The 27974-nt window shown below is 44.4% G+C and overlaps 1 protein-coding gene across 1 annotated transcript in view; it reads right to left on the reverse strand.

The window, feature by feature from the left end:
* The window catches only part of LOC113830639 (protein inscuteable homolog), a 119710-nt gene that overhangs the window by 58048 nt on the left and 33688 nt on the right, over window positions 1-27974 (reverse strand). The window contains exons 3-5 of the mRNA XM_027410136.2: window positions 14299-14644; window positions 13503-13555; window positions 11533-11656 (exon numbers count right to left, since the gene is read on the reverse strand). Of these exons, the coding sequence (XP_027265937.1) occupies window positions 11533-11656; window positions 13503-13555; window positions 14299-14644 (523 nt within the window). The remainder of the gene's footprint in view (window positions 1-11532; window positions 11657-13502; window positions 13556-14298; window positions 14645-27974) is intronic.

Here is a 27974-nt window from a genome sequence, read left to right on the forward strand (position 1 = left end):
CAAAAACCTCATGGGAATCTTTTATCATTTTTTGTACTTTCTGGTTCTACTATGCAGCACTTGCTGGCCTAGAACTCACTAGGAAAACCATGCTAGACTAGTAGCAATCCTCCTGCTTCTGCAATTACAGACATGTATCACTATACTACTTCAAGATAATCCTTTGAAGTTTCTGAGAATGCCCAAAAAAAAGAAACTCCCACCAACTATAAGCTAGTACAACCTCCTGACATTCAGAGAAGGTACCAGTCCCTCCCAGAGCCAGGAGGCCAGCTGGCCAAGCAGAGAGCCATGGGTGCACTTACCGCTGGGTGACTGCCGAGAGCTCAGAACATTTCTCCATGAGCAGCTTCTCTGCCTGTAATCAAGAAAGACCAGTGTATTCCATTGAGAATCAGCTCCTGTGCTGGCACAATGGGGCCTGAAAGTGGAGGGAGAAACAGGCACAGAAACCAGAATTCACTGTGACCTGGGACATGGGTAGCTAAAGAGGCCAAGGTCAGATGCATCACGAGAGTAAGAAAAGGAAGCATACAATTAGTTATACTGTGAGATCTGGGAAACCTTGGAGAGGAAGAGGCATTTAAGCTGGGTTCAAAGAATGAACCGACACTCACTGCCTGCACAGTGAAGGCAGGAAAAGTTTAAGGTGAAAGATAAGAAAAAAAAAGGAGAAATCACAATGAGGGGGGTGGAGATTCAGTGGTTCACTGTTGGCTGTGGGATGATTCGAATGCGTGACATGTAATAATTCAGTCATCCTCGTGGACTAAATACTGCTGTACTCACTGAGAGAAACCCCCAGGACACAGTGGATTACTTACTAAAGTCACATAAAACCGACTGATAATTAAGGCCATACAGCCTGTACTAGAGTTCTTTCTGCTCTCAGTGGGCGTGCAGCTTAAATGAGATGTTCTTGGAAAGGAAACACCTGTCACAATGCCTTGCACAAGTATACACTCAGTACATGTCCTCACTATGCTTCTCTACTTTATTACAAGACAGGGGAGACTACTGGCTAGGAAAGGTTCAGACTCCAGAACACAGGACGGCATCCCTACACCCAGCATCCACTAGCCCTACCCTGGCATGTCTGACCTGGCCCATTTCCTGTGAGGAGGTCCTGCTGATGGTGCTGTACTCGCTGACCATGGAGCGTGCATGGCATGTCAGACGCACACTCATACTGTGTACACGTGCCCAGCGGTCCTGGGCCAGCTTCTGCCCAATCCTGCGAAGCTCTGTGCTGATGACCCAGCCCCGCTTCAGGAGCAGCTGCAGTGGATCTCCTGGGCCGGGACCACCTGCTAGGATAAGGTCTCCTTGTGTGTCTTCCTCCAAGCTGATGGGCTTTGCCTGCAAGACGCACATGCACTCACACTCAGTCATGAGCTTCAGATCCTCCATCCAGCGCTGGACCGAGTCCACCTGAATGAAGTGTAGCCTGCAACCAGAGAACAGTGGCAGGGTGACTGCCAGACACTCCACCTTTTCCAGAGAGTTCCCATCCCAGGCCACCAATGTTTGCTGAGCATCTGGTTTAAGCTCAGTTCTGTTTTTCCAGTTCTCGCCATGATTTCTCATTATCACCACCAAACAGATAACAAGATGGAGGCACAGCGCTTTGAGGCCATGTCTCCTGAAAAAGGTATCAACAGTGGCATGAAGTGAGTTGTGGCAGACCTACATGGGCATAATGTGTGCACATTCTTAAAATAATGCCCTCCAGAAAGGTTAGCAATGAAAACAGTCTCCTAAAGAAGCAGTGTATACACAGAGTACAAGCAGAAAACAAGACAATGGCAAAGACATGGTAATCTAAAGAAAATGTTCAAAGGAAAGGTAGACATCCTAAGGATCTTTGGGGGGGGGTGGCTTCAAAGCCTTTTCCTTGTGTCTTTCAACTTTCCTCTAACTTCCAGTTTTGCCATAATACAAATATAAACTTGTAATGAACCAGATTGACTGCATTTACTCCATCAGTAATTTCAGACATTAATGAAACACTGAACACATTATGAGTTCATTGTATTTAGTATCACCTGTATGTCAGGTACTATGCGGAAGCTGTCACAAGGAACTTTGGGGCAGGTTAAAGGAAGAAGAGGAGTGAGGAAGGAATAGACAGCAGCAGAACTCACCATCATTCCCCAGTGTGACAGGACAGTTGGTGACAAACTCATTAGGCCACGGATGGACTGTGCATAAGCTGGGCACTGGAATTTATCACTCTCTGCTTCTAGTGTGGATGCAAATGGCTCTAGCCACCTCATGTCCCTGTGGCCATGCCTTCACAATAAACTGAATCCTCCCAAATCATAAACCAAAATAAACTCTTTCAGATGTTACTTTTCTCAGGTATTTGGTCACAGTAATTAGTTAGATGTAACTAATATATCTCCCAGGCAGGATGACAAAGCTTTGGCACTAAGTTGTATTAATACAATCCCCTTCCTATGCTGCCAAACTAAGCCAAGAACCATAGCAACTGGAGCTGTTGCCCACACGTCATGCTAATGGTCGAACTTTGGCTGTGCAGGAGAAACTCCAGGACCACTGGAGTCCAAGGGTTATGTCTATTACCTGAAACACACAAGAACACAAATATCTAAGCAGATTTTAATCTACATCCTCCCATAGAATAAAGGTCTTCTGGGAATTAAAAGGAGATGTCCCTTCAGGCAGAGATCAAGCCAAGGTGTTCTCAAAGGGGCAGGCTGTAGGGCAGGGTACAGTCTGGACACATTAAGGCAAAGAAAGTATATTGAGGAATGACAGTCAAAGGGACAATGAGCCAGTCTCTTGGGTTAGATTTGTACATTTGGAAGAACAGGGACTGTGAGGAGATGGAAGCGTTAATAGAATAGTGTTATGGAATTAGGCAGAAGTGAGAGTGTTATAGTAGGACACCAGCTGCTTCTGCTCTGGCTAATCTTTCTTCATCATTTTCTTCGTGGAGAGGAGAATGGCCGGAGAGGTCAAATCAAATATAGATGGGCGTGTCTATCCTAGCACAGATATTATAATTAATCTGTGATAACCTGTGTTAGTTCGTGCAGCGCGCTCCAGGAGTCCTAGTATTATGAGTCTAGTGTGAGAGGCTAGAACAGCACCAACAAGCAGCAGAGCTAAACGAGATCGACACTCGTGTGGGACTGGTGTCTACCATCCTGGGCAGCTTAGAGCAAGGTTCACCTGCCTCACTATTCATCTTTTCATCAGTACTTAGGACAGCTTGACCAACCAGGAGCTAAGCAAAATTTCGCTCCTTTCCCATTACGAAGCACTGAAGTAAGAGACACAGTAAGTATTGAACTGTGTTGCTTACTGATAAAGGGCAGCAGTGTATGCTACACCAGACCATTTCGTAAGACATAATTTATTGGGGACTTATGTGCTATGTTTTGTATAGGAAATAAGAGACATTCAAAAAGATACTTCACTCCTAGAAATCATAAGGGGTGGCGGGGTAAAGATTGGGACGACAGAATTATACGTCTCTATAATACTAAGACTCACGGTTCTCTTAACGATGGTGAGTTGAAGCAATTACTTTCTTAACAGACAGACAAGGAAAATCACCTAGCATGACAAAAAAATAATATATATCAAGAAACACTTTAACATGAGGACTACGAAGGACCTACAGAGCAAGGATACTTGTGTTGAGAGGTGCGATACCTTTATAGAGGCTGCAAGCACAGCGCACTAGATTAAAAGTGCGGTGTCTCATTCACATGGTGTCTCAGTCCGGAAGAGCTGTGTGTTTAATGTCTCAAAGTGCTAATTCTGGTCAGAAGAGAGAAGAAACCAAGCTGGGCTGTTAGAGTCGTATGACAATAGCAAATTACGGGAGATCTCATAGGGAAATATTGTGAGAACTTATGACACGTAGAAATTCTACATTTGGTTTAAATGTGTAGTTCGTGACACAGCAGTTGACTTGCCAGAGGCAGATATATTTTCTAAGCAGTCCCATGGCACCTAGGACCTGTCCCACTAGACATATTTGACAGGGCATAGTGGATTAAAGATAGCTACAGACTCCAATCTATTCCTCCCCCAAAAAGTTTCATTCTAATCACCCCTCCTTTGAATTTTGATGCCTTGCTTGACCAATTGAAGCCAGTGCCTGGTAGGAGTGATGTTCCAGGACTCCCAAGATGAGGTCATAAGAAGCCTTGAGCAGTCCACCCAGGCTTCTTTGGATAGTCCTTTGGGAGCCCCACAGTGGTATGGAAGATGTCTGAGAACTCTGGAAAAGTCTCTTGAAGAATTCCCATCTACACTCTCCACTGAGAACAGACTTATGACATACATACACATGACAGAAGCTGACTGGAGGGTCATCAAACCATCTGACAGCTGGATAGCATCCCCTAGAGAGACAGGAAATAGTCACTCAGCTAAGCCACGCCCAAGTCACATACACTTATGAACATGAAATATAATGAAAACTACCATTGGGGTTTGCTTATATTCTTTAACAAGGTTATGAAACATAGAGAAATGCCACAAAGGTCAGCATGGATACTCCAAATGGTAAATGGATACATGCCCAGATGAAAGTTCTGGGGAGTGGGAGAGGGGAACCACTCATGTCCTAGGGAACATGCTGGAGAAATGTGTGACTCTGGAGGGATAACACAGAGAGACTGGACAGAACCTGGACAAAGTATCAACAACCCATAGTGCAGTTAACTGTTGATCAGGGGGAAATACCTCTTGACTGGGAATGTCCCATTTAAGAAGGTAAATATAGATAAGATGTAAGAATCAGAGACTTAGAAGACCAAAATTTGGGTGATTTCACTTCTTTCAAGAAGAAAAATGTCCCCAAGTCTAGAAGAAAATGGAAAACATAACAAAACAAAAGTCTGCCAGAAACCCACAGTATGTGGGGAAAGCTGTCCGGATCCAGTGGTCATACAAAGAAGCCTGTATGGAGAGTGAATGCTCAAAATTTGGTAGAGCCTCTTTGGAAGTGTTAGGGTGTCAACAGGAAGAAAGAGAACCAGGGACCCAGACTGCTACTGAAAAACAATGATAAAGCTGAAAGTAATACTGTTCAAGCCAAAACTGTTCAAATGTATTAAAAAGATGGTACTGCAAGCAGCATCTGGCTCCAGAGCTAATTAGTCCTCATGGCCCAAACATGCCAGGGATCTGCCCAAGAGGGTTCCTCAATGCAGCAGTAGTGGGAACCAGACAGAAATCCTCTGTAGCAGCTAGGAGACCCAAGTCCAAAGGAATGTTCAAGTGAGAAATAGGGTCAGCAACCATCATGACATAATGCTATTTGTATCTGCGATTTTGCACATTTTTAACTTGACAGCTAAAGTTTTTCAGCATAGTATTATGTAATTTCCCATAGATGATGTGTATTGACATAAAAATAAAATCCCTGCATCAGTCATCCAGATGTAGTCACTGCAATTTGAATATCAAAACAACTTAACATCATCATCCATTTAAAAATATGTGAAAATATCTCTTTGACATTTTTACAACTTCTCATCATTAAATTTATATCACCAGTGTACTTCGCTCTCAAAAATTTTCCTTAATGTATTAAATTTAAATTTTAAAGTGTTTTATTGATCACCCTTATGGTACTTATCATTGATATTTTGACATTTTATTTTATATACATTTACTATAAGGTTCCAAGTGTCACAAACAAACAAACCCAAATTTTTCCTGGTTGATTAACATCACAGTTATCACCAGTACAATTAGTAAACATGAAACAATTTTTGATAACCACAAATCTTACAAGCCAACATTTCATTGTAAATGTATCTTCATGGAATGGGTATTTTTTAAAGTACAAATATTATAAGTGGAATTAGTTCAGCTGCTAGCAATTAATCTTGTAATTTTATATACTAGATATTATATTTCTAGTATAAATGTTTCAAAAATATTTTAACAAAAAACCTTTAATTGCTCTTTTAAATGGTGCATACCAAATCTGTGAAAAATCTAAAAAACAAGCCAGTTACATTCAGAATAATCTGCATCATTTAGAGTCTTTGGCTCTTCTGTGAAACTTTTCTTTCCAGTTAATGTCACAATCTAAAGATGAACATGAAAAATGGCTGAAGGGAACTGCTTTCATTTAAGTATGTACTTATTAAAACAGCCATTTTTAAGATTTGATATGTCCCACCAATCTTCTTTTAGTTCTTATCCAAGACCCATATGCTATTCCAGAATAAAACAGATAGGAAAGATAAAATAACTGTAAATGCCCACAACCCCCTCCCCCAATCACACATTCTTCCATCTGAATTCAGAGAACCCCACACTGAAGAAAATATACAATTTCTAATGCCCCCCTTAACACAAATGTGCAAAAATCTATGGAACTAGCCATGGTGGCCCAAGGGCTTTATCTTTCCTGGATGGAGGCTTCTCCTTTGCTTGATTTCCTACCTCCACCCCAGGTTTTTGGAGGACAGAGTATCTGGGAAGTGTGATAAGCACAGCTTCCCTCTGGAGGTAACACAAATGCTAATAAAAACCACATGCATTCCTGGGAAAGAGGACAAATGAAAAGTGAAGATCTAGAAATAGATTTACTTCAAATGCTATGTGCTTGCATATCTCCTGGGAATCTGAGAAATGCAGTGCATCCAAAGTGGTTTGAAGCACCTCAGCTCAAGTCACCTGAAAGAGCCAATGCAGCCTAGGGTGTTTGGAGCACATTGTCCAGAGTGAGCAAGAACTGAAGGAGATTCCGCCATGCAGGGTGGGAACAAATGCATGCCAAGCAGATCCATGTAAAATACTTGGGAATTCCTGACTTGTCAAGAAGGAGGAAATGTCCAAATGTCCTTCTGTGAGAACAGGGACGTTTTCTCCCATATTTGGTAAATACAGCAGCACAATTGATCTGCAATGACTCTCTTTCCCTAGCAGGTATGTGTCCACACATGCTTGTGGCTATAAACAACTGACATACATATTCTGGATGGCACCCATCCAGGACACATCCAAGACTGTATTGTACATTTGAGGCCCCTGGGTACCCCAGGGATATAATCTAAGGACAAAATGATGCCCAGGGTTTCTGCCCTCAGGACTGAGATTGGCCTATTCAATCTTCTTGGAGAGGAATGTAGTAGTAAGATGACACGGAGTCTGAGGTACTAACTTTCTGGGCACTTCAGCTATGTTTGGGATGAACCAAAACCCCCTCTCTACCACTACAGAGAAAACATGGACTGAAGACATGAAGGAAACCAGACTCTGCCCATAATGGTTGACACTGGTTGTCAACTTGGCATGTTATAGAATCACCCAGGAGACACCCTGGGCATGCTTGTGATTTCTAGACTCAGTCAACTGAGCTAGGAAAACCCATCTTAAATGTGAACATCACCATTGTAAGGGCTTGGATCCCAGAATAAATAAAGAGATAGGTGCCAGTGCGCCTGTCTCTCTGTTTCCTGGCTGCAGATGAGGTGTGACCTCACCCATGTCAGGATGGACCAAACTGCAAACCTAAAGCCAAAACAACTTCTTCCCTTAAGTTGCTCTTCACAGGAATTTTTCACAGTGCTGAGCAATTGATACAGTCCCTGAAAACAAACTGGAAGAAAACCCTCCTGGTTGGGATAAGCAGTGGAAGTGAACTTTGTTTTCCATTTGCTTTTTCTCCTGGGGAGAAAAAATGGGAGAAATGTCAAAACTGCTACATCCTTTCTGGCTAGTGCACTTAGATTATCTCTGTGTTGCTATTTAATCTCACTGCAGCCCAGCTTTACCTATATGGGACAACATGGCTGAGCAAAATCTGAGAGTGACCAGCAGAATTAGGAGCAAACTTCAGACCCTAGTGTCAGGGAATCCGCACATGGCCATGGCTTCATGAACTGCTTCTGAAGCTCCTAGAAGAAAACTGATTGCTGACTGTGATTCCAAAAGGACCCACGAAGGAGCATGGGTTGTTATTCGGGACAACGGCTTCAGGAAGGTGAAAGGTGCCCCACAGACGGTGGGCTCCCACTGTTCCATCTGCCACCATATCAACCTTACCAAATAGTTAAAATTATATCAGTACACATTTATGAAATTATGGCACCCCTGTTACAAAAATCTCTGTTTTATTTTAAGGTAGAGAATATCTCTAGTCAACAATATACAATCTAGAGAGTGTCACCAATTATCACGTGTTATTTCATTTACTCTAACCCAACCCATTGTAACAGCAAGGAAAACAAGGGTCAGAAAGATTAAGTAATGTGCCCAAGTTGGCAGGATGAATTAGTAGCAGTCAGGGTTTGAACTCTAACTTGGTTCCAAACCCTATGATTAGTCTACTACCTCCACCCCATAATGCCCACATTCACATAATTACAGCCTATGGAGAGAGGAGGAACTTAAAGACATTCAGTGCAACTTCCACCTGCTGCCTCAGTTCTCCAGTCATTGTCAGCCTACCTTAGTAATGTAATTTTCCTAAGACAGCCCCTCATGTTGCTGGGGAGACCCACTACTCCATGTGGGGTATCCTGAGGTTAAACCCTAGTACACTTCCCTTTGTGGCTTCAAAGCTCTTTATAGGATTTGAGTGTCCATTTCTAAATTGAGCGTCTCCTCCCCCCTCCAAGTATTCTTCAAAACCTCCATCTTCAGCACCTCTCTTTGTTCTTGGAGCGTCCCCTGAGTGTATGTGATGATTATCACATACTAGACTAGATTTGGAATCACCCAGGAGGTACACCTCTAAGCATACCTGTGAGAATGTTTTCAGAAAGGTTTAACAAGGATGGAAGGCCCACCCTCACTGTGGGTGATACAATCCAGTGGGCTGGGATCCCAGGATGAATAAAAGGGGAAGAAAGAAGTCGTCTGGGCATCAGCATTGTCGGCTGTCTGCTCCCCTCTTCTCAGATGAGAGGTGTCCAAGCTGCATGTTCCCACCCCTGTGAACTCCGCCATGCCTTCCTCTCAAACTATAAGCCAAAATAAGTCTTACTTCTCTTAAGATGCTTTTTATCAGGCATTTTGTCAACACAGCTATTGGCAATAGCTAATACAAGGTTCAGAACGGGACTTAATTATACTCCAGGATGAGTCAAGGACAAGGTGGAGTAATAATATTATCACCCTTGTTGTTTGCATTGCTTCACTGCTTACTTACGTGTGATTTTAGAGAGATAATTCCCACTTACTAGCCAATATAGCTCCATAGTGCTAAAAGAATGTCTCCAAAATGCATGCTGTAAAGCACCAGGATCCAAGCAAGAGCAAACAGACACTTAGCTTTCTAAAATGTGATCCAGTTTGAAATATACCACTTGGCTTAATCATCACGAGATGTGTGCCTTAGAAATACATGAACAAAACAAGTCAAGATCACTGCTACAAGTAGACAAAGGTCTTGTGGATGAAAGAGGATACACCTCTGAGCAGGTCTGTGAAAATGTTTTCAAAGAGGCTTAAGGAGGAGAGAAAGCCCGTCCTGAGTCTGCGCGGTACCATGCAATGGGTCCTCGGGGAGATCTGCAAAACGGATTGGGCATCATAGAAGTTCCCGTGCAAATAAAGAAGTTTTATTTTATTTATGACAGGACCCAAAGACAGGTTCTGGGCATAATAGACTCTGTTTGCATCCTAGGAAATGTCATTGAGATTCTGACTTAACAACAATGTGCTTGCAACTCTGAACTCCAGTGACCCTGCCTACAATGTATTTCTTGAAATCACTACTGTCCTTCAAGGGAGTTTGCTAAGATAAGGATCATCCAAGCTGCAGTATGGGCATGGTAAGTTCTGCCTGTAGGGGACTTGGAGGACAACGTGGGAAATGATGGGAGGGAAGGAGAAAAGACCAAGAAAGGAAGTTGCCAGGAAAAGAATAAATATGCAGATGCATCAAAGACAGATCCTATCACCCCTCCCTGGGAGGCAAGACTGAGGGGGATTCAGCTGTAGCAGAAGAGCAGCTGACCCTGATGAGCTGCCAGGCCGGGCATCAGCGACCTGGGCAGTAACACCTCCCAGTGGGGCAGCAGCTAGCCAGAAGCTTGGGAGTACAAGGTCAGGAGTTCTACTCTGAATAAAAATCAGAATGAGGGACAAGTGGAACAAAGCATAGCCTAGGAAGTCAGATACATGGTCTAAGTCTTCAAATAATCCTGACCTTTCCCATGATTCTACTACCTAAAAGCAGCAGAAATCCTACCCCTCAGTGGCCTGTTAGAAAGAAATGCTGTATCCTTGTTTAGAGATTCCTCTGGTGAGATGGGTCCCCAGGGGTTTAGGTCTTCTTCAGACTTCAATATTTCTCTCCATCATGTTTAATGATTCAGTTTGGGATATGAACCCTAAAGTGAACACCCTTGTTCCTCCACACCATTGCTAACCCTGTTCATTAACTCAGAGTGCCTACCTGAGAGTCCTCACTCCCCAAAGCCCCAGTGTGCCAGCGCCCCAGAGCACCAGCGCCTCATTCTTGAGACCCTCCATTTATTTCAGATCCTAAGGACAGGGAGGGTAGCCTTTAAGGGCCCTCCTATGGCCGAGAGGGTGAGAGTACCTAAGGCCACCCACACTGGCACAGGTGTAGGAACATGGACCAAGGTAGGACTAGCAGGAAAATCATGCTGGGGAAAAGCCTAGGCCCTGTGCAAACCGGTACATACACTGGAAAGGAAGAGAGCATTCTCTGAGCTCATCAGAGAGGCCAATTTTGGAGAAAATCAGACGTTTATTATTTATGGGAGGCTTTTATTTGGTGGTGGGAAAGAATGGTAAGTATGTGGCACAGTATTCCTGAACTATAAATAACATGTAAATAGCTTTCCTAATGAAAACCTTACGGAGCCTGCTGTGTTGGGAGGGCTTCTAGAATACCAAAGCAGGGAGAGGGAAATGAAGCCTATCTAACCCACAGAACTTCCACCTGCCCTTCACTTCTTCCTTTCATTGTTGAGGGAGTTTCACCTCACAGATGAAGTAGAGAGCAAGGGAAGTTAAGCGCCTCCCCATACACTCTCCTGTGAAGCAGTTTGATGCTGATATGTCTGCCAGACTACAGAGTGCACCACACCCTCTTTCTGGAATCAAGCATGAGCGTGCCTAGAAGCAGCGAGGGCCTTTCTACAGTCTTCTCTGCAGCCAGGGCTTCAAAAGATGGCCTGTCTCCTACAGTTAGCTTAAGTTCTTCAAGATAAGAAGGGCCCCTGTGTGCTATGGATAACAGCTCAACAGAAGAGTGTCCAGGCACTGGGAACAGTACTGAAAGAAGGCGCTAACACCACCTTGTGTGACTTTGGCTAAATCCTTTTTCTCTGAACTCCAGTTCTCACATCTGGAAACTATAGAGTTGGGTTAGATGGTCTGGAAACCCCAGCTGAGTCCTGGCAGCCTCCACACAGATGCTGGCATGGACATTGGTTGTCTGAAGAGGATGTCTCCCAAGAAGGGTTATCTTGCAGTTTCTCAGCCTGGCTGAGTCATTCAGTGCTCCCTCCTTGATGACCCCACACTGTCCTCTGTCTCCCATTTCACACTGACCTGCACTTCCCGTGTCAGAGCCAGCTCCAGTAGCTGGCCAAAGTGCTGGCCCAGCATGCTCAGGGTCTCACTCACGCAGGCCTTCATTGACTTCAGAACATGCTCATTTTCCACCTGGAGACACCTGGGAGGAAGAACCACAGAGTGGGCCACCAGAAGGAGTGCTTGGTTGATCACAGCTGTGGCTAGGGTAAACCTGGACTTGCTCAAGGCATGGTGTGTGGAAGATGCAGCTCCAAGAGAATCAGAGATGGAATCTGCCAGCTTGGTTTGTTCCCTGGTTTCTTGCTATAGAGAGAAGGGCTGGAGTCATCACATTCCCTGCTATTGGGAAGTGCTATCACCAGAAAGTGGCAAAGTCAGACCTCTGGGTTCTCCCTGGGATAATGGGCTATCAATATGGCCAATTGTCTGGTCTCTGAGGTGCCTGAAGTGGAGGGGCAGTAGCTTTGGAGAAGGTAGCTAGAGTACAAGGCACCACTAATTAGCTCTCACTATAGCTTGTAAGAATCGCTGCCCATGAATAAACAAGATAGAAACAATAGCAATACCAACAAACATGCTAACATGGAAGGCAAAGTTTGAGGGATCCCACCTCTAGACAAAGACTTATAGGCAACAAAGGACTGTTGGAGAACTGGCCTCATTCAGGGGTAAGCTTCTTTTTTATTTTATTTTTTTATTTTATTAGTTCAAATTAGGAACAAGCTTGCTTCAGATGTCAATCCCTTCTCCCTCTCCTCCCCACCCCCCCAACATCCCATCTGCCCCTAGCCATCCCCCCTTTACTCCCCAGGCAGGGTAAGGCCCTCAAAAGGGGCTCCAGGGGTAAGCTTCTTATTGGTTGTTCAATCCATAGTGGTCAGCCTTGAAACCACATACATAGCACCAACAAAAATGGGCTCAGAAAGTTGTGTATATGTATATACATATGTTCACGTACATGCATACATGTATACACATGTATATGTATGAAATAATCATCATCAAAACAAAAGATACTATTAAGTTGAGAGTGGGAGTTGTGAGAGGCATTGTGGGAGGAAAGGAATGCAGAATGCGAAATGGTTCTATTTCAGTTTAAAACTTATTTTTAACAAGAAAAACAAAAGGATTTCTGCCACAATATGAAAAAAAAAGAAGCTGCTTCAAAGGTTTCCTTTCAGATAGGAAGAGTAGAGGGGAATAGATTGATATTCAATCCATGGCCTGAGAATATCTGCCCATAAAAAGGGACTTTCCAGCTTCCCACAGAGGCCGAAATCCAGGTTGGAGGCATGAAGGGCAAAGGAACATGTCAACACACTGAGTGTGTCCATATGAAGTTAAGTGTGTATGTGTGCATCTGAGCGTGAGTTCATGTGTGTTTATGGTGTGATATAGGGGCAAGAGACTGTGAACAGATTTCTGTGATCTTACGAGTGTGTGTTTATGTGTCTGTGAGTGAGTGAGTACGTGTCTGTGAATATCTCTGTCTCCATGCATGTGTGTGGAGATATGAGTTCAGCTTTCCCCTTACATGGGATCTTGTCTTCACTTTGTAGACCAAGAGGTCTCTCTAACCCTGAAGGAACCCTTTCCCCATTATGAGCTTACCCTAAACAACTTTCTACTAACACCCAAGGCTCTCTTCTAACTTTCCTTTTCCTTGGGCTCTGAATGCAGCAAAAACCTCATGGGAATCTTTTATCATTTTTTGTACTTTCTGGTTCTACTATGCAGCACTTGCTGGCCTAGAACTCACTAGGAAAACCATGCTAGACTAGTAGCAATCCTCCTGCTTCTGCAATTACAGACATGTATCACTATACTACTTCAAGATAATCCTTTGAAGTTTCTGAGAATGCCCAAAAAAAAGAAACTCCCACCAACTATAAGCTAGTACAACCTCCTGACATTCAGAGAAGGTACCAGTCCCTCCCAGAGCCAGGAGGCCAGCTGGCCAAGCAGAGAGCCATGGGTGCACTTACCGCTGGGTGACTGCCGAGAGCTCAGAACATTTCTCCATGAGCAGCTTCTCTGCCTGTAATCAAGAAAGACCAGTGTATTCCATTGAGAATCAGCTCCTGTGCTGGCACAATGGGGCCTGAAAGTGGAGGGAGAAACAGGCACAGAAACCAGAATTCACTGTGACCTGGGACATGGGTAGCTAAAGAGGCCAAGGTCAGATGCATCACGAGAGTAAGAAAAGGAAGCATACAATTAGTTATACTGTGAGATCTGGGAAACCTTGGAGAGGAAGAGGCATTTAAGCTGGGTTCAAAGAATGAACCGACACTCACTGCCTGCACAGTGAAGGCAGGAAAAGTTTAAGGTGAAAGATAAGAAAAAAAAAGGAGAAATCACAATGAGGGGGGTGGAGATTCAGTGGTTCACTGTTGGCTGTGGGATGATTCGAATGCGTGACATGTAATAATTCAGTCATCCTCGTGGACTAAATACTGCTGTACTCACTGAGAGAAACCCCCAGGACACAGTGGATTACTTACTAAAGTCACATAAAACCGACTGATAATTAAGGCCATACAGCCTGTACTAGAGTTCTTTCTGCTCTCAGTGGGCGTGCAGCTTAAATGAGATGTTCTTGGAAAGGAAACACCTGTCACAATGCCTTGCACAAGTATACACTCAGTACATGTCCTCACTATGCTTCTCTACTTTATTACAAGACAGGGGAGACTACTGGCTAGGAAAGGTTCAGACTCCAGAACACAGGACGGCATCCCTACACCCAGCATCCACTAGCCCTACCCTGGCATGTCTGACCTGGCCCATTTCCTGTGAGGAGGTCCTGCTGATGGTGCTGTACTCGCTGACCATGGAGCGTGCATGGCATGTCAGACGCACACTCATACTGTGTACACGTGCCCAGCGGTCCTGGGCCAGCTTCTGCCCAATCCTGCGAAGCTCTGTGCTGATGACCCAGCCCCGCTTCAGGAGCAGCTGCAGTGGATCTCCTGGGCCGGGACCACCTGCTAGGATAAGGTCTCCTTGTGTGTCTTCCTCCAAGCTGATGGGCTTTGCCTGCAAGACGCACATGCACTCACACTCAGTCATGAGCTTCAGATCCTCCATCCAGCGCTGGACCGAGTCCACCTGAATGAAGTGTAGCCTGCAACCAGAGAACAGTGGCAGGGTGACTGCCAGACACTCCACCTTTTCCAGAGAGTTCCCATCCCAGGCCACCAATGTTTGCTGAGCATCTGGTTTAAGCTCAGTTCTGTTTTTCCAGTTCTCGCCATGATTTCTCATTATCACCACCAAACAGATAACAAGATGGAGGCACAGCGCTTTGAGGCCATGTCTCCTGAAAAAGGTATCAACAGTGGCATGAAGTGAGTTGTGGCAGACCTACATGGGCATAATGTGTGCACATTCTTAAAATAATGCCCTCCAGAAAGGTTAGCAATGAAAACAGTCTCCTAAAGAAGCAGTGTATACACAGAGTACAAGCAGAAAACAAGACAATGGCAAAGACATGGTAATCTAAAGAAAATGTTCAAAGGAAAGGTAGACATCCTAAGGATCTTTGGGGGGGGGTGGCTTCAAAGCCTTTTCCTTGTGTCTTTCAACTTTCCTCTAACTTCCAGTTTTGCCATAATACAAATATAAACTTGTAATGAACCAGATTGACTGCATTTACTCCATCAGTAATTTCAGACATTAATGAAACACTGAACACATTATGAGTTCATTGTATTTAGTATCACCTGTATGTCAGGTACTATGCGGAAGCTGTCACAAGGAACTTTGGGGCAGGTTAAAGGAAGAAGAGGAGTGAGGAAGGAATAGACAGCAGCAGAACTCACCATCATTCCCCAGTGTGACAGGACAGTTGGTGACAAACTCATTAGGCCACGGATGGACTGTGCATAAGCTGGGCACTGGAATTTATCACTCTCTGCTTCTAGTGTGGATGCAAATGGCTCTAGCCACCTCATGTCCCTGTGGCCATGCCTTCACAATAAACTGAATCCTCCCAAATCATAAACCAAAATAAACTCTTTCAGATGTTACTTTTCTCAGGTATTTGGTCACAGTAATTAGTTAGATGTAACTAATATATCTCCCAGGCAGGATGACAAAGCTTTGGCACTAAGTTGTATTAATACAATCCCCTTCCTATGCTGCCAAACTAAGCCAAGAACCATAGCAACTGGAGCTGTTGCCCACACGTCATGCTAATGGTCGAACTTTGGCTGTGCAGGAGAAACTCCAGGACCACTGGAGTCCAAGGGTTATGTCTATTACCTGAAACACACAAGAACACAAATATCTAAGCAGATTTTAATCTACATCCTCCCATAGAATAAAGGTCTTCTGGGAATTAAAAGGAGATGTCCCTTCAGGCAGAGATCAAGCCAAGGTGTTCTCAAAGGGGCAGGCTGTAGGGCAGGGTACAGTCTGGACACATTAAGGCAAAGAAAGTATATTGAGGAATGACAGTCAAAGGGACAATGAGCCAGTCTCTTGGGTTAGATTTGTACATTTGGAAGAACAGGGACTGTGAGGAGATGGAAGGCCAGAAACCTGAACTTGAGGGTAAGGTCCAGATATTCATGTGGAAAGCCCTGATACACTGTTGAAGGGTGACAGAGCAGTACAGCAGGATTAGAGACTGGAGGAGACAGAAGTTAGGTAAATCACAGTGTTCAGGACCACATACCAGGGCCAGCTCTCAGTTTACCTCCTTGTGAATGAACATGAGCACTGGATCTTTGAGGGGACACACTCTTACCCCTGGCTGGCAGGGGTGTGTTAGTCAGCTTTCTGTGACCGTGACAAAGCATTCAGGGAGACTCATGAGAAAGCAAGAATTGGTTTTGCTCAGGTCTCAGAGCTTTCAGTCCATGCTTACTCTGTCCCATTGTTTTGGGGACAATGGTGAGGAAGAAATGCATCTTTCAAGGCCCATGCCCCAACAATCTCACTTCCTTTCACTGGGCTCCTCCCTCCTATTCTTCTCAACAGTGTCTCCAGTGGGAAATAAAGGAAACTTTGGAGAACATCTAGGAACCAAATCATAACAAGTATCAGACTTAAAGACACATTGAAAGAACATGCTGTATGCAGGGAAACAAAGATGTCCTCCTAGACAGTCTAGTAAGAACACTGAACAAGAAACCAGCCAGGTGAGGTGCTTCATCCTTGAGATAGAAGAATCAGAAGTTCATAGTCATCTTCAGCTACATTCAAGGCCAGATATAAGACTCTAAAAAGAAGTAAGTGATAAAGACTAACAAAACTAATGGAACAAGAGAATAATGAAATAAAGGAGGAGATGGGTGGAGGGGCCCCTTGTACCTCTAGAAGGAAGTACAAGTTACAGGTAAAGAACAGAAATTTATGTTAACATTAGATATTTTTAGACAAACATCTTATTTTAAAGTGGTCACAATGAACTATTCAAGGAAATGAACTTAGAACCAAGGATATTAATATTCAGCCAAAATTATTCAAATAGAAGATGAAGAGGAATCCTGAGCTCTAGTAGAAAAGGTGTTCTTGGAAAACAATCCTTCAAGAATGGTTAAGAAGGCAGGCGTTGGTGGCACATGCCTTTAATCCCAGCACTCGGGAGGCAGAGGCAGATGGATCTCTGTGAGTTCGAGGCCAGCCTGGTCTCCAGAGCGAGTGCCAGGATAGGCTCCAAAGCTACACAGAGAAACCCTGTCTCGGGGGAAAAAAAAACCAAAAAGAGTGGTTAAGAAAGAGACCCAAAGAAATGGCTCAGTGGTTAAGCGTGCTGGTTCTTTCTGCAGAGGACCCTGGTGCTATTCCTAGGATCCACATGGCAGCTCACAGCCATCTGCAACTCTAGTTCCACAGATCTGATGTCCTCTTCTGACCTCCATGTGCGCTGTGCAAGCATGTGGTGTCCATACATTCATGCATGCAAAATGCTTACACATATAAAATAAATAAACAAATTTTAAATGGTTAAGGAAGGGCTAGGGGTATACTTTTGTGGCAGAATGCCTGCCTGCCATGCCCAAGGCCATGTGTTCAAGGCTTAGCATTGAAGCAAAGACTAGTAAGCAGATAAAATTGTGAAGACTTTGGTTCATTGGTGTAATGAATGAGAGAACAGGAAAAGACTAGACCCTGATCTGTGACTGCAATAGCAGATGGGTGCAGAAAGGAACTTGGAAGTGGATGATGATTGAGACAGGCAGGCAGACAGAAATCTAACAAACTTTCCATTTCTGTTCACAAGATGTTCAGTTTCTTAACCCTGCATGGATCCTCATTCCACATAGGCAGATGTGTATTCCACATGTCCTCACAGAGCCTATCTAAGCATTCATTTTCTTTTTATTTAATCATCATTCGCATAGTACCTGTGATATACCAGGAAGTGGGATAAAACATCAAACAAAACAACCAATATCCATCCCTTTATGGAGGGCACATGACAGGCAGGAGAGCAAATGATAAAACAGAATAAACAAGAACTATGTGGTGTTTACTGACTGATCATCTCTACTGAAAGGGTGAGGCAGAATCAGGGAGATCAAGAATGCTCCTATGAATACAGAGGGGTCAAGGAACCATGGAAAGGACCACGAAATCAACTAACCCGGGCTCATAGGGGCTCGCAGAGAATGAACCAACAATGAGGGAACCTGCATGAGACTGACTTAGGCACTCTGCATATATGTTATGGTTGTGTAGGTTGGCCCTCTTATGGGTCTCCTAACAGTGGGAGCAGGGGCTGTCTTTGACTCTTTTACTGGCTCTTGGAACCCAACTTCTCATACTGGGTTGCCTTCCCCAGCCTTAGTACAAGGGGAGGAGCTTAGTCTTACTGCAACTTGAAATGCCATGTTTTGTTGATACTCATAGGAGACCTGCCTTTTCCTGGATGATGACAGAAAAGGAGGGGATTGTGGGTGGGAGGGGAAATGGGGGAAAGGGACATTTAGGGGAGGATGGGGGGAGTCTGTGGCTGGGATATAAAACAAATAGACTAATTTTAAAAATAAAAAAGAATGCTCCTGTGCGACACAAGGAAATCATTGCCGCTTTAAATGAGTGGCCATGGTATAGCTTCCTGAGAATGTAAATCAAGAGCAAACTCTCCCAGGAGGCAAGAACATGATAAAATAAGGAAACTGAGTGTTCACAACAGAGCTAAGGACCCAGGCAAAGACCCTGGAAGGAAACAAGGGAGACAGGGAAGCTATAGTGGAGTGTATAAGAGAAAGAGGAGTAGAAGGTGAGCTCAAAAAAGAGAGTGCCCAGCATACCAGTGGCTTCTGAAGCAATATAAAAACTTTGGGTTTTGTTCTGTGTAACAGATGCTTCTTGGATTCCCCCAAGGAATATCGTCACAAGTGTCCTCTGGGACTACCCAGCCCATGTGCCTTCTACAACTCTAATAATCCAATAGGGAAAGCTAGCCCTCTGCCCTCGTCCCTCCCTCCCTTTCTCTCTCTCTCTCTCTCTCTCTCTCTCTCTCTCTCTCTCTCTCTCTCTCTCTCTCTCTCTCTCTCTCTCTCTCTCTCCCCCCTCATCAAAACAAAGACAGATTAATTTAGAATGACCTAACCTCTGTGGTACAAAACTATACACTGTTTACTAGGCAGCCAATTTAAACATAATAATTTATGCAATGAGTTATAAATAATTGACAGTGTGGTTGGAGTTTAACTTCCAACCCTTCTGCTCCAGGCACCAGTGGGGTTAGAAAACGCCTCCACTTCATGTTGCTTAAGTTTTCCACTGTGTTCATCACTCAGTCTCTGTTTTTCCCGAGAGTCCCACGCTGAGTGGCACCAACATAAGTCTCTCCAGACACTGGGGCAGACAAGTCTCTAATTCTCCATTCCTATCCATACCTTGTTACCAGGTTAGTGGAGTGCCTTCACCACTCTGCAGTGCTCAGACGGCGTGATTCCCCACTCACCATGAGTGTATCTGTGCAGTGCTAGAAACATTATGATCTCCTCTTTACCTCAGAAGACTCTGAAAAAAACTCCCTCTGTCCCCCATTAGGTGGCAGGTAGCCTCCTGTCCCCTCAGCAGCTCTGCATTCTCCCCTGTCTCCATGCACTGACCTTCTTTCCCAAGCTAAGTTTTTACCCTCAAACTAACCAGAAAAACCCAAGTTTATTATTCATCCTTCCCACTTACCGAATCCCTTCTATGCCCCCTGCTGTTTTCTTTTCATTAAAATGCTTGGCATAGCATGGTAAAAGATTGCATCCTGGATAAGTCCAGGAATCCTGACAAAGGGGAGTGGTACCCACCAGCAACTTGGGTGCAAAGAACAGAGCAATATACACACAGTCGTTCTGTAGTCTACAGTAGTCTCTCGAGAAATAGGCAACTTTGAGCGTATTTTACTTTTTCCCATTGTTTGTAAAACCTAACATAGTTTGCAACAAAATGCTTTCTAAGAGAAACAATTTATTGCATCTATGATAATTAATAACAAATATCAATCAACTTGACAGGATGTAAAATCACTCAGAAGAAACAAACCTCTGCACTTGTCTAGGAGGAATTTTCTAGATTAGCTCAATTGAGGTGGGAAGAGCTACCCTAACTGAGGGTAGCACCATTCTAGGGACTGGAGTCCCAGAACAGATACAAAGGAGAAAGTGAGCTAGCTACCAGCATTCATCTCTCTCTGCTTCCTGACTGCTGACACACATAAAAGTGACCCCTGCCTCACATCCCTGCAAATGTAATGTGACCAGCTGTCTCAAGCCCCTGCTGTCATGGCTTCCAGACCATGGGGAGTTGTAACCCCAAATTGTGAGCTAAAATAACCCTTCCTTTTCTCAGTCTCTTTTGTCAGGCATTTTGTCACAATGATTAGAAATGTGGCTTGCAAATACCTTTCACATACCGAGCCCATGCCATCTCCGACTTGTATTCATAGTCCTGCCTTATCAAGTATCCTCACTCACAGAGATTCCTACAATGGGCTGATGCCTGGGCTAAGAATTGGGTCCAGGTCATGAGGCTCATTATTCTGTTTCAGAATGCCAAGGGATATGAACCAGGTACCTGTTTCCTGCACAATGAGCTAGCACATACCTTTGACAGTTGACCCCTCGCTAATGACTCAAGTCCTCTCTTGGTAATCCTGGCATTCCAGATGCCTTTAGTTTAAAATAAGTTATTAATACTCCCTGCTTTTCATTAGTTCCTTCATGATTTATTATTTTTAACAATTTTATTTATTACATTTGTGAGCTCTCACATGCACACACATGGAATTCAGAGGACAACTTGCAGCAGTTGGTTTTCTCCTTCTGCCACGTTGAGTCCCAAGGATCAAACTCAGGTAGCCAAGCTTGGCAGCAGCACCTTTACCCAGTGAGTCAACTTTCCAGCTCACGACTTATAACCTCTGTGAAGGGTGTGTGTGTGTGTTGTCTCTGTACATGTCTGCAAGTTGGGGTGATGTCAACAGGAGGGAGACCTGACTAAGAGCCATAGGTCCACTTCCTTTCTTAATGGCTATGAGCTCTTGTGTGCTGGGCCACGGTCCTCTCCCCTACACCTTTCCCATCATTTCCAATCACTGTCCCCAAGTGCGTTCAGTCTCTCAGTCCTGACCTCCTGCCCACACCTTCTCTACACATGCTGACTCATCTCCTCTGAGGAAGCCTGGATGTGTTCATGTCTTATATGCTCCACATGCCATCGAGTCCACTGTCATGCAGCAGCCTCAACTGTTTAAATCCTTTGTAATATTTTCCTGTCATCATGCTCAACCTGTAAATATCAAATTAGCATATCCTTGAATTGTATTAGAATGCTTGACTTTAAAATTGCTGTTTGAGTTACTAATTTTAGTTTCATCAAACATCCTTAGTTTTGGCTTGGGATTAGGATGGCATTTCTAACAATTTCTGGAAATGGCACATACATACTTCTGCTGTTTTGTACTATGTGTTTATATGAACAGAATTCTTAGTGCTGACAATAATAAAATTAACTAATTATAAAGTCAAAATATTAATCAATTCCAAAAAAAACATAGAAGTTGCCCTATGGTCTGCAATGGCAATTAAGATTTAATTCCTTATGCAAAAAGAAACACCATATCCATCTCTTTAGCATGCAGATATGCTTTTATACCTGATAAAACTGCATGTATATTAAAAGTTTCACTAAGATAAATTTATTCCTGATTTATTATTAATAAATATTTGATTGTATACCTAGTTTATATGCCTATATACTTGGCATCATGTTAACATTTCTTTGGGTAAAAGGGGCCACAGTAGATAAACAGAAGTCCAGGGCTATCTCCTGAGCAGGTCCAGCCTGTGTCTGTCTTACCCCTCCTACATGTACCCCAGCTGCTGGGCCTAGTACCCTGAAGCTTTCCCCCATATATATGAACTAGTTTCAAACCTTGTGAATGAGAATGACAAACACTTGTAGCTGCCAGTCTGTCTGTTTCTTAGGGGTATAGGAATCCAGGGAGGAATAAACTGTCCATAGGGATTTAGCAGCATGTATTGCGGCAGGCCCTATGCCAATCAATATGTGGTGCTTCCCATTATCATCGAACTCTGCTCCCCCATGACCCTGGAAGGGCTTCTCTTACAGATTTGGAAACTGACCCTTAGTGAGGCAATGTTTGGTTTTGAACCCAACACTTGAGACTCTCAAGCCCTGTTATTACATTCTACATTAAAGGCTCTAACAAATGGTTGTTCTCTGTTCCCATGCCATGTCCAGTGGCCTTGGGTAAAGACTACAAATGCATTCCCACACACACAGGAATTGGAGTTCAGCTGTGCCTGTGCTCAGGCTTTACCTTCATAACCGTGCCTGCCATGGAACTCAATGTGAACACTGAACAGGAGTGAGCTCTGTCTTCCCTGCTCTTTTCTGTCCCCTGCCTCAAAGGTTTCCTTTTATCAGTGTGTCCCATATAGGAGTCCTCACAGGTCTAGCATGTTGGTGGCCATCCTAAGAGCACTGTGTCATTCTGTGAAAGGCAAGTAAGAAAATAAGTGCCATCTCTAGAGGATTCCCCAGTCAGTCATTCTATCACTTGCCAGGCTTCTGAAGCTCCCCTACCGTCCAGTCCAGTGAATGGACCCCATTTCAGCCACCATGCAAGACTTAGACTTCCCTGCCTCCAGCTATGGGCAGTCTTAAAGAATATAAAATTCTTTTGAGTTGCATGGGTGGCTCTGTCCTCCAAAACATCCCCAGATGCAATTAGAAGAAGTTGCTCAGCATCCCAAGTGCCCTAGCTAGGATGTGTCAGGCCCAGGCTACAATCAGATGTTCCCTATGTACTCACCATATACCAGTAGAGGCTCCAAAGCTGAGCAAGAGAAATTCTCAGTACTAACAAGGCTTATTAACACCTCAAACAGGTGAGGCAACACCAGCAAGCAAATCTGGAACTAATCCTAACAATCGTCAATGTGTTGGGATCCAGCAAGAAGCCAGATGGAAGTCTAAGCCCCTATCTGTATTGTCTCCTTTCATCCTGCCCACAGTGCTATAAGAGGAGGAGTATTATAACTTCAAAATGAGGAAACATTTGCCAGAGGAGAGCACATGGTAAGCTCACAGTAGAGCCATTACTCAAACTCAGGCCTGCAAGGCCCCAAATCTCAGCTTCACTAAACACCGGCTGTCATCAAGAAGCTGTGGAACAGTAGTCCCATGATCACAGAAGATGGAGCCTGCCTGACCTTGCCCAAGAATATTTACACACAGGAAATAGCATTTTCCCTGTTCTCAGGGGAGAGAAACTGACAGAAATGACAAGAGTCATTTCTGTGCAGAGGGGGACATGATGTCCAAAGGCCAAAATGATCTAATTAGTAATACAGCAGGGGCGGCACTAACTAAAGCAGGAAGCTTGTGAGCAGGTGGCAAGGAAAGGGTCTGAAGAGACAGACTGGTCCCTCATCAAAGACCTTGAGTGCAGGACGTTTTGGAATTTGGATTCAGCTCTGAGCACATTTGGAGCCACTTGGAAGAGGAGTAAAGCAGGGTTTAATGTCAGTCAGGGGGCTGCCTGAGAAATAGTGCTGATGGAAGAGAGAAACAGAACCTGAGCAACAGTGACTGGGGATGGAAAGAAGTGACCGTCCCAGAAGGGAAGGACATGAGGGGACATGAGGGAAGAAGAGAACATCAAAATTGATCTCTGGATGTCAGGTCCCAGTGGCTGAAGCTGCCACTGTTGGGACAGGAATCACAGCCAAGCAGGAGCTAGTTTTCATTTTGTTTGGTTGCAGCACAAGGAACTATAATAAGTATGATCCATAGTCCACTGTAGAAGGGGGAACCAGGTCCTGTGGAGACATACACCTAAGAGTCCTTAGAGTCTCCCAGGGATGAGACTAGGCAAGGAAAACCCCCCTCCCCAAGATGCAGCCCCAGTCCCAAAACTCATCCACACCCAGCCTTGGTCACTGTGCCGCCACAGAATGAGATGCTCTCCTCAATTTCAGAGTCTAGAGACTGTGGCTCATTAAGGTTTGGACTGTGTTAGCACTGAGCATCCCATAATTGCATAGCTTGCCTGACTCTCTGTCATTAGCTCTCTGGATCTCTAGGCCCTACCTCTCTATTGGATTTGCTGACTGACCCCAATATAAAATATCTAGTTAACCAGGGCAGCTCTGGCTATGTGGTGGGGGATCCTGCTGTCCTTGCCACACCCTAACTTCTAGTGGTTCAACTGTCCTCAGCCGTGAACTTTAAACTGCCATCTCACTATGCATGAAATCTGTCCTTTGCAAGTACAGACAACTGATCCTATTACTCATACAGAGGAGATTTGAAAATTGAGGTCAAGGCAGAGGGCCTGGCAATGAGTCACATTCCCTTCATGGTGGAAAATCACCAGTCAGGAGCCTGCAGGGTCTCCGCTCAAGGAGTCAGAGGGGCCATGGCTGGGACTGGGGTTCAGTTTTTGCCATATCCACAATGAGCAGGAACCTGAAACTCATGCTAGAAAGACCAGTCCTGTATCTGGGGAACAGGGAGAGGGTATCTCACAGGGGCAAGGTTCCTAGTAGTTCTTCCAGGTCTCTGAAGATACCCTGTTCCCCATGTTGCTCCTCCATCGCTCTCAGACCAAGGCTTTCGTGGGACATCTAGAATAAGGCGACTGAGCCCCTAAATCTGGATCTGCTGGAGTCTTGCAGACTGCAAACACTACTCCAGATGCCACCACAGTCTTCTCCACACACCAGACTCCTGACCAGATGGCTCTGTTTAGACTGGAATTATGCAGGGTAGGGTTGGGGAGGGAGCACAGAACCTCATCTTAAAGAACTCCAGTACCAAGCAATGCACTCCTAAAGGGGTTGGGGAGGGAGTAACAGAACCTCATCTTAAGGAACTCTAGTAGCAAGCAATGTACTCCTAAAATGTTTCTCCAGGACCACTCTAGATTAGAGTGAATAGATCACCCACCCAACAAGTGAAGGATTGCCAATTAGAGCCCCTTTGGGGTACCAGGCTTCGAGGTGGTTTGGTGGTTGGAGATGGCCATTCTACCTTACAGATGTAGAAATAGGGATCTAAGAGCATCATGCAATCTTTCTAAGACTGCCAATTGTTTTAATAAACATCCTCGGCACAGGGATAAGTGTCTGACTCAATCTCTGTTGCTCACTTTAACCCTCAAAGCAGTCCTATGAAGCCACCATCCCTGAAACTGTATGACATTTGGGCAACGTCACACAGAGAAGATGTGGAAACAAACGTCAGAAACTGTGAGACCATTCCTTGATATTCTCTATTATCCTATATCCTTGGAATGTGTCCGGCAACTCAGCTGATGGTCCAACCCCTAGGACACAAGGTTGGCTTGTTCTACTGTGCAAAACTGTTTTTATGTTGCCTAGTGATGCCTAGTAGTAGAACTTGGGAGCATCTGCAGTCCATTGTGTGCTAGTTACTTCCCACATCCTTCACCCATTTCTTCCTGAGAAGCAATGGAGTGTGTAAGACTTTCAGGCCACTCTGCTGGCTTGGTCTCATTATTACAGATCTCTGAGGATTCTGTAACAGAGCAGAGAAGCTGGGGTGATCACATAACACAGGGGCACTGGGAGAGAAACACTATCAGAACTATGAGAGCCTTGGGGGTCTCCCCACCCCTTCACTGTCCTCACCCCTGCCTTTGCCTCTTGGAATTGCCCTGTCAGTCTTTGAAGTCCCACCACTGAGGAAAAGTCTCTAGGGATGATCCTTCCCATATCAAAGGGAATGATGTTCACACCTTGACAGACCTGCACCGGGTCTCCAGTTCCTGACACTGGTTCCTCATTCCTTGTTTGTAATGTGTTCTCCAAAACTCTGGAGTAGATAGTTAGTGGAACACTACGTCTATTCACTGCTTGATTCATTTTAATTTATTTGTACTCCAAGCTGTATTTTCATTTCAAAGCCTTCCAGGTCGAATTTGGATTCCTCTGTCTTACTCTTTCCCACTTGCTGTGCAGAGTAAGTTCTCTGTAATGAAATGCTGTTCTATATAAAAGGCACTGAGAAATAGTATGCAAATTCTGTTGTGCACTCTGGGCTGGGTGTTCTAGCACTCTGCAGAGGAGATACCTGTGATGGTTTAGATAAGAATGCCCCCCTCCACACCATAGGCTCAGATTTGGTGACTGTGGAGGCTTAGGAGCTGTGGCCTTGTTGGAGAAAGTATGTCACTGGAGGCAGAATTTAGAGTTAAAGTTCTGAGTAATTAATTCCCAGTTCATTCTTTCCCTTCTACCTGATGTTCAAGATCTGTGAGGGCATAAGGTCTCAGCTTCCAGCTTCAGCCACTAAGTCTGCTACCTGCTACCATGAACCCTAACCCTTTAGAATCACAGGCCCAAAACAAACCATTCCTTTTATAAGTTGCCTTGGTCATGTTGTTTTGTTACAGCAACAGAAAATTAACTAAGACAATACAAAATATGACTTCAATGGGTATGGAACCTTTTTGATGCAGATATGTTCCTTCTACCAAGTGTGTGCTACACATTGTTCATGGAAATTAGTGGCAAGTTATGAGAGAAAAGAAAAGGGGTACTTGACTAGAGCTAGGGTATTCCTGTAAGTTTCCTACCCTCAGAGCATGCTCTCAAGTTAAGCAGGATTTGGAAGATGATAGGTCCAGACAGAAGGAGTATCATGTGCCAAGAAGGAGAGGCATGGTGTCATAACTAGGGAAGTGGTGAGTTGCCACGTGTAGCCAGAGGGTAAGGACTAAGTTTGAAATGACTGAGTAGGATTCTGAAGCATGCTGGAATGCTTTCACCTGTGGGTTTATTAACATTATACTCCAACAAACTAGGGCAAACCTTTCTTCTTTAGCACACATCCAGCCCTATCAAGGGGTTAATACAAGCTAAACAGAGCTCACCATCAGAGATGAAACTAGTATGCTCTACAGTTTCACCCCAGGTACAAGGCAGTGGCCAAACCCCACGAAGAATCTCATAGGAGAGACTGAGGAGGCCTCCTGTTAGTCGGTGAAGCTGCTTCCCCAGCCACTGACTAAAGATCATTTCATCCACAAGGGGACAAAACCATCTAAAACTCAGTCCTATACTCCTAGAATGTTGCATCCAGAGAAGCCTTGGGGAAATTTGCACCATCTCTCCTTCTTGGAATGAAAAACTTGAACCTTAGAATGAAAACTTGAACCTTGGAAGAGAAGGTTTGTCCAAGGACACAGCAAATTGGTGGCAGGCTGGTCTCTGGCTCCCAACACATGCTTGGGAGAGCTTCACTATGCTCTCCCACAAGAGAGTTGATGAGCAAATTATAGACTTTCTCTCTTCCAATGAACTTAAAGCAAAGGCTAAAACTATTTCTGAATCATTCTTCTTTAGATGGAAAAAAAATATCTCTCAACTCTCTGACTCTTTCAACCAGCCAAACCTTTGGCTCCCATTCAGAGTTCTTAAGATAAATAGCATATCCTTTCCCTCAAAACAGCTGCTTTCTCTGAAATAAGAAAAGAAAGAAAGAAAGAAAGAAAGAAAGAAAGAAAGAAAGAAAGAGGTGGAAACAGGGACAGATGGGAGGGAGGGATAAAGGGAGAGAAGAAAGGGGAGAGAGGGAAGGAGGGAGGAAAGGAGGGAATAAGACTAGCATTCTGGAGACAAAAATAGTGTCTTAGTAGAAAGAACCAAGTCCCACCTGAAGCTCCCTAGAAAAGGCCTTGTCCATTCATTAAACATCTGGGAGGACTTTGAGTGTCTGGTGGGGGCATGCATACAAGAGTCTGGTGTGTGTGTGTGTGTGTGTGTGTGTGTGTGTGTGTGTGTGTGTGTGTGTGTGTGTGTGTGTGTGATACATATGAGTGCAGGAATCAATATCTTCATCTTTCATCACCTGTTTCCTTTAGACAGGGTCTCTCACAGAGCTTAGAATGCTGTTTGGATAGGCTTGACACCCAGTAAACTCCCAGGATGTGCCTGTCTCCTCCTGCC

The sequence above is a fragment of the Cricetulus griseus genome, chromosome 3 (genome assembly GCF_003668045.3).
Source record: "Cricetulus griseus strain 17A/GY chromosome 3, alternate assembly CriGri-PICRH-1.0, whole genome shotgun sequence".
Taxonomy (NCBI): domain Eukaryota; kingdom Metazoa; phylum Chordata; class Mammalia; order Rodentia; family Cricetidae; genus Cricetulus; species Cricetulus griseus.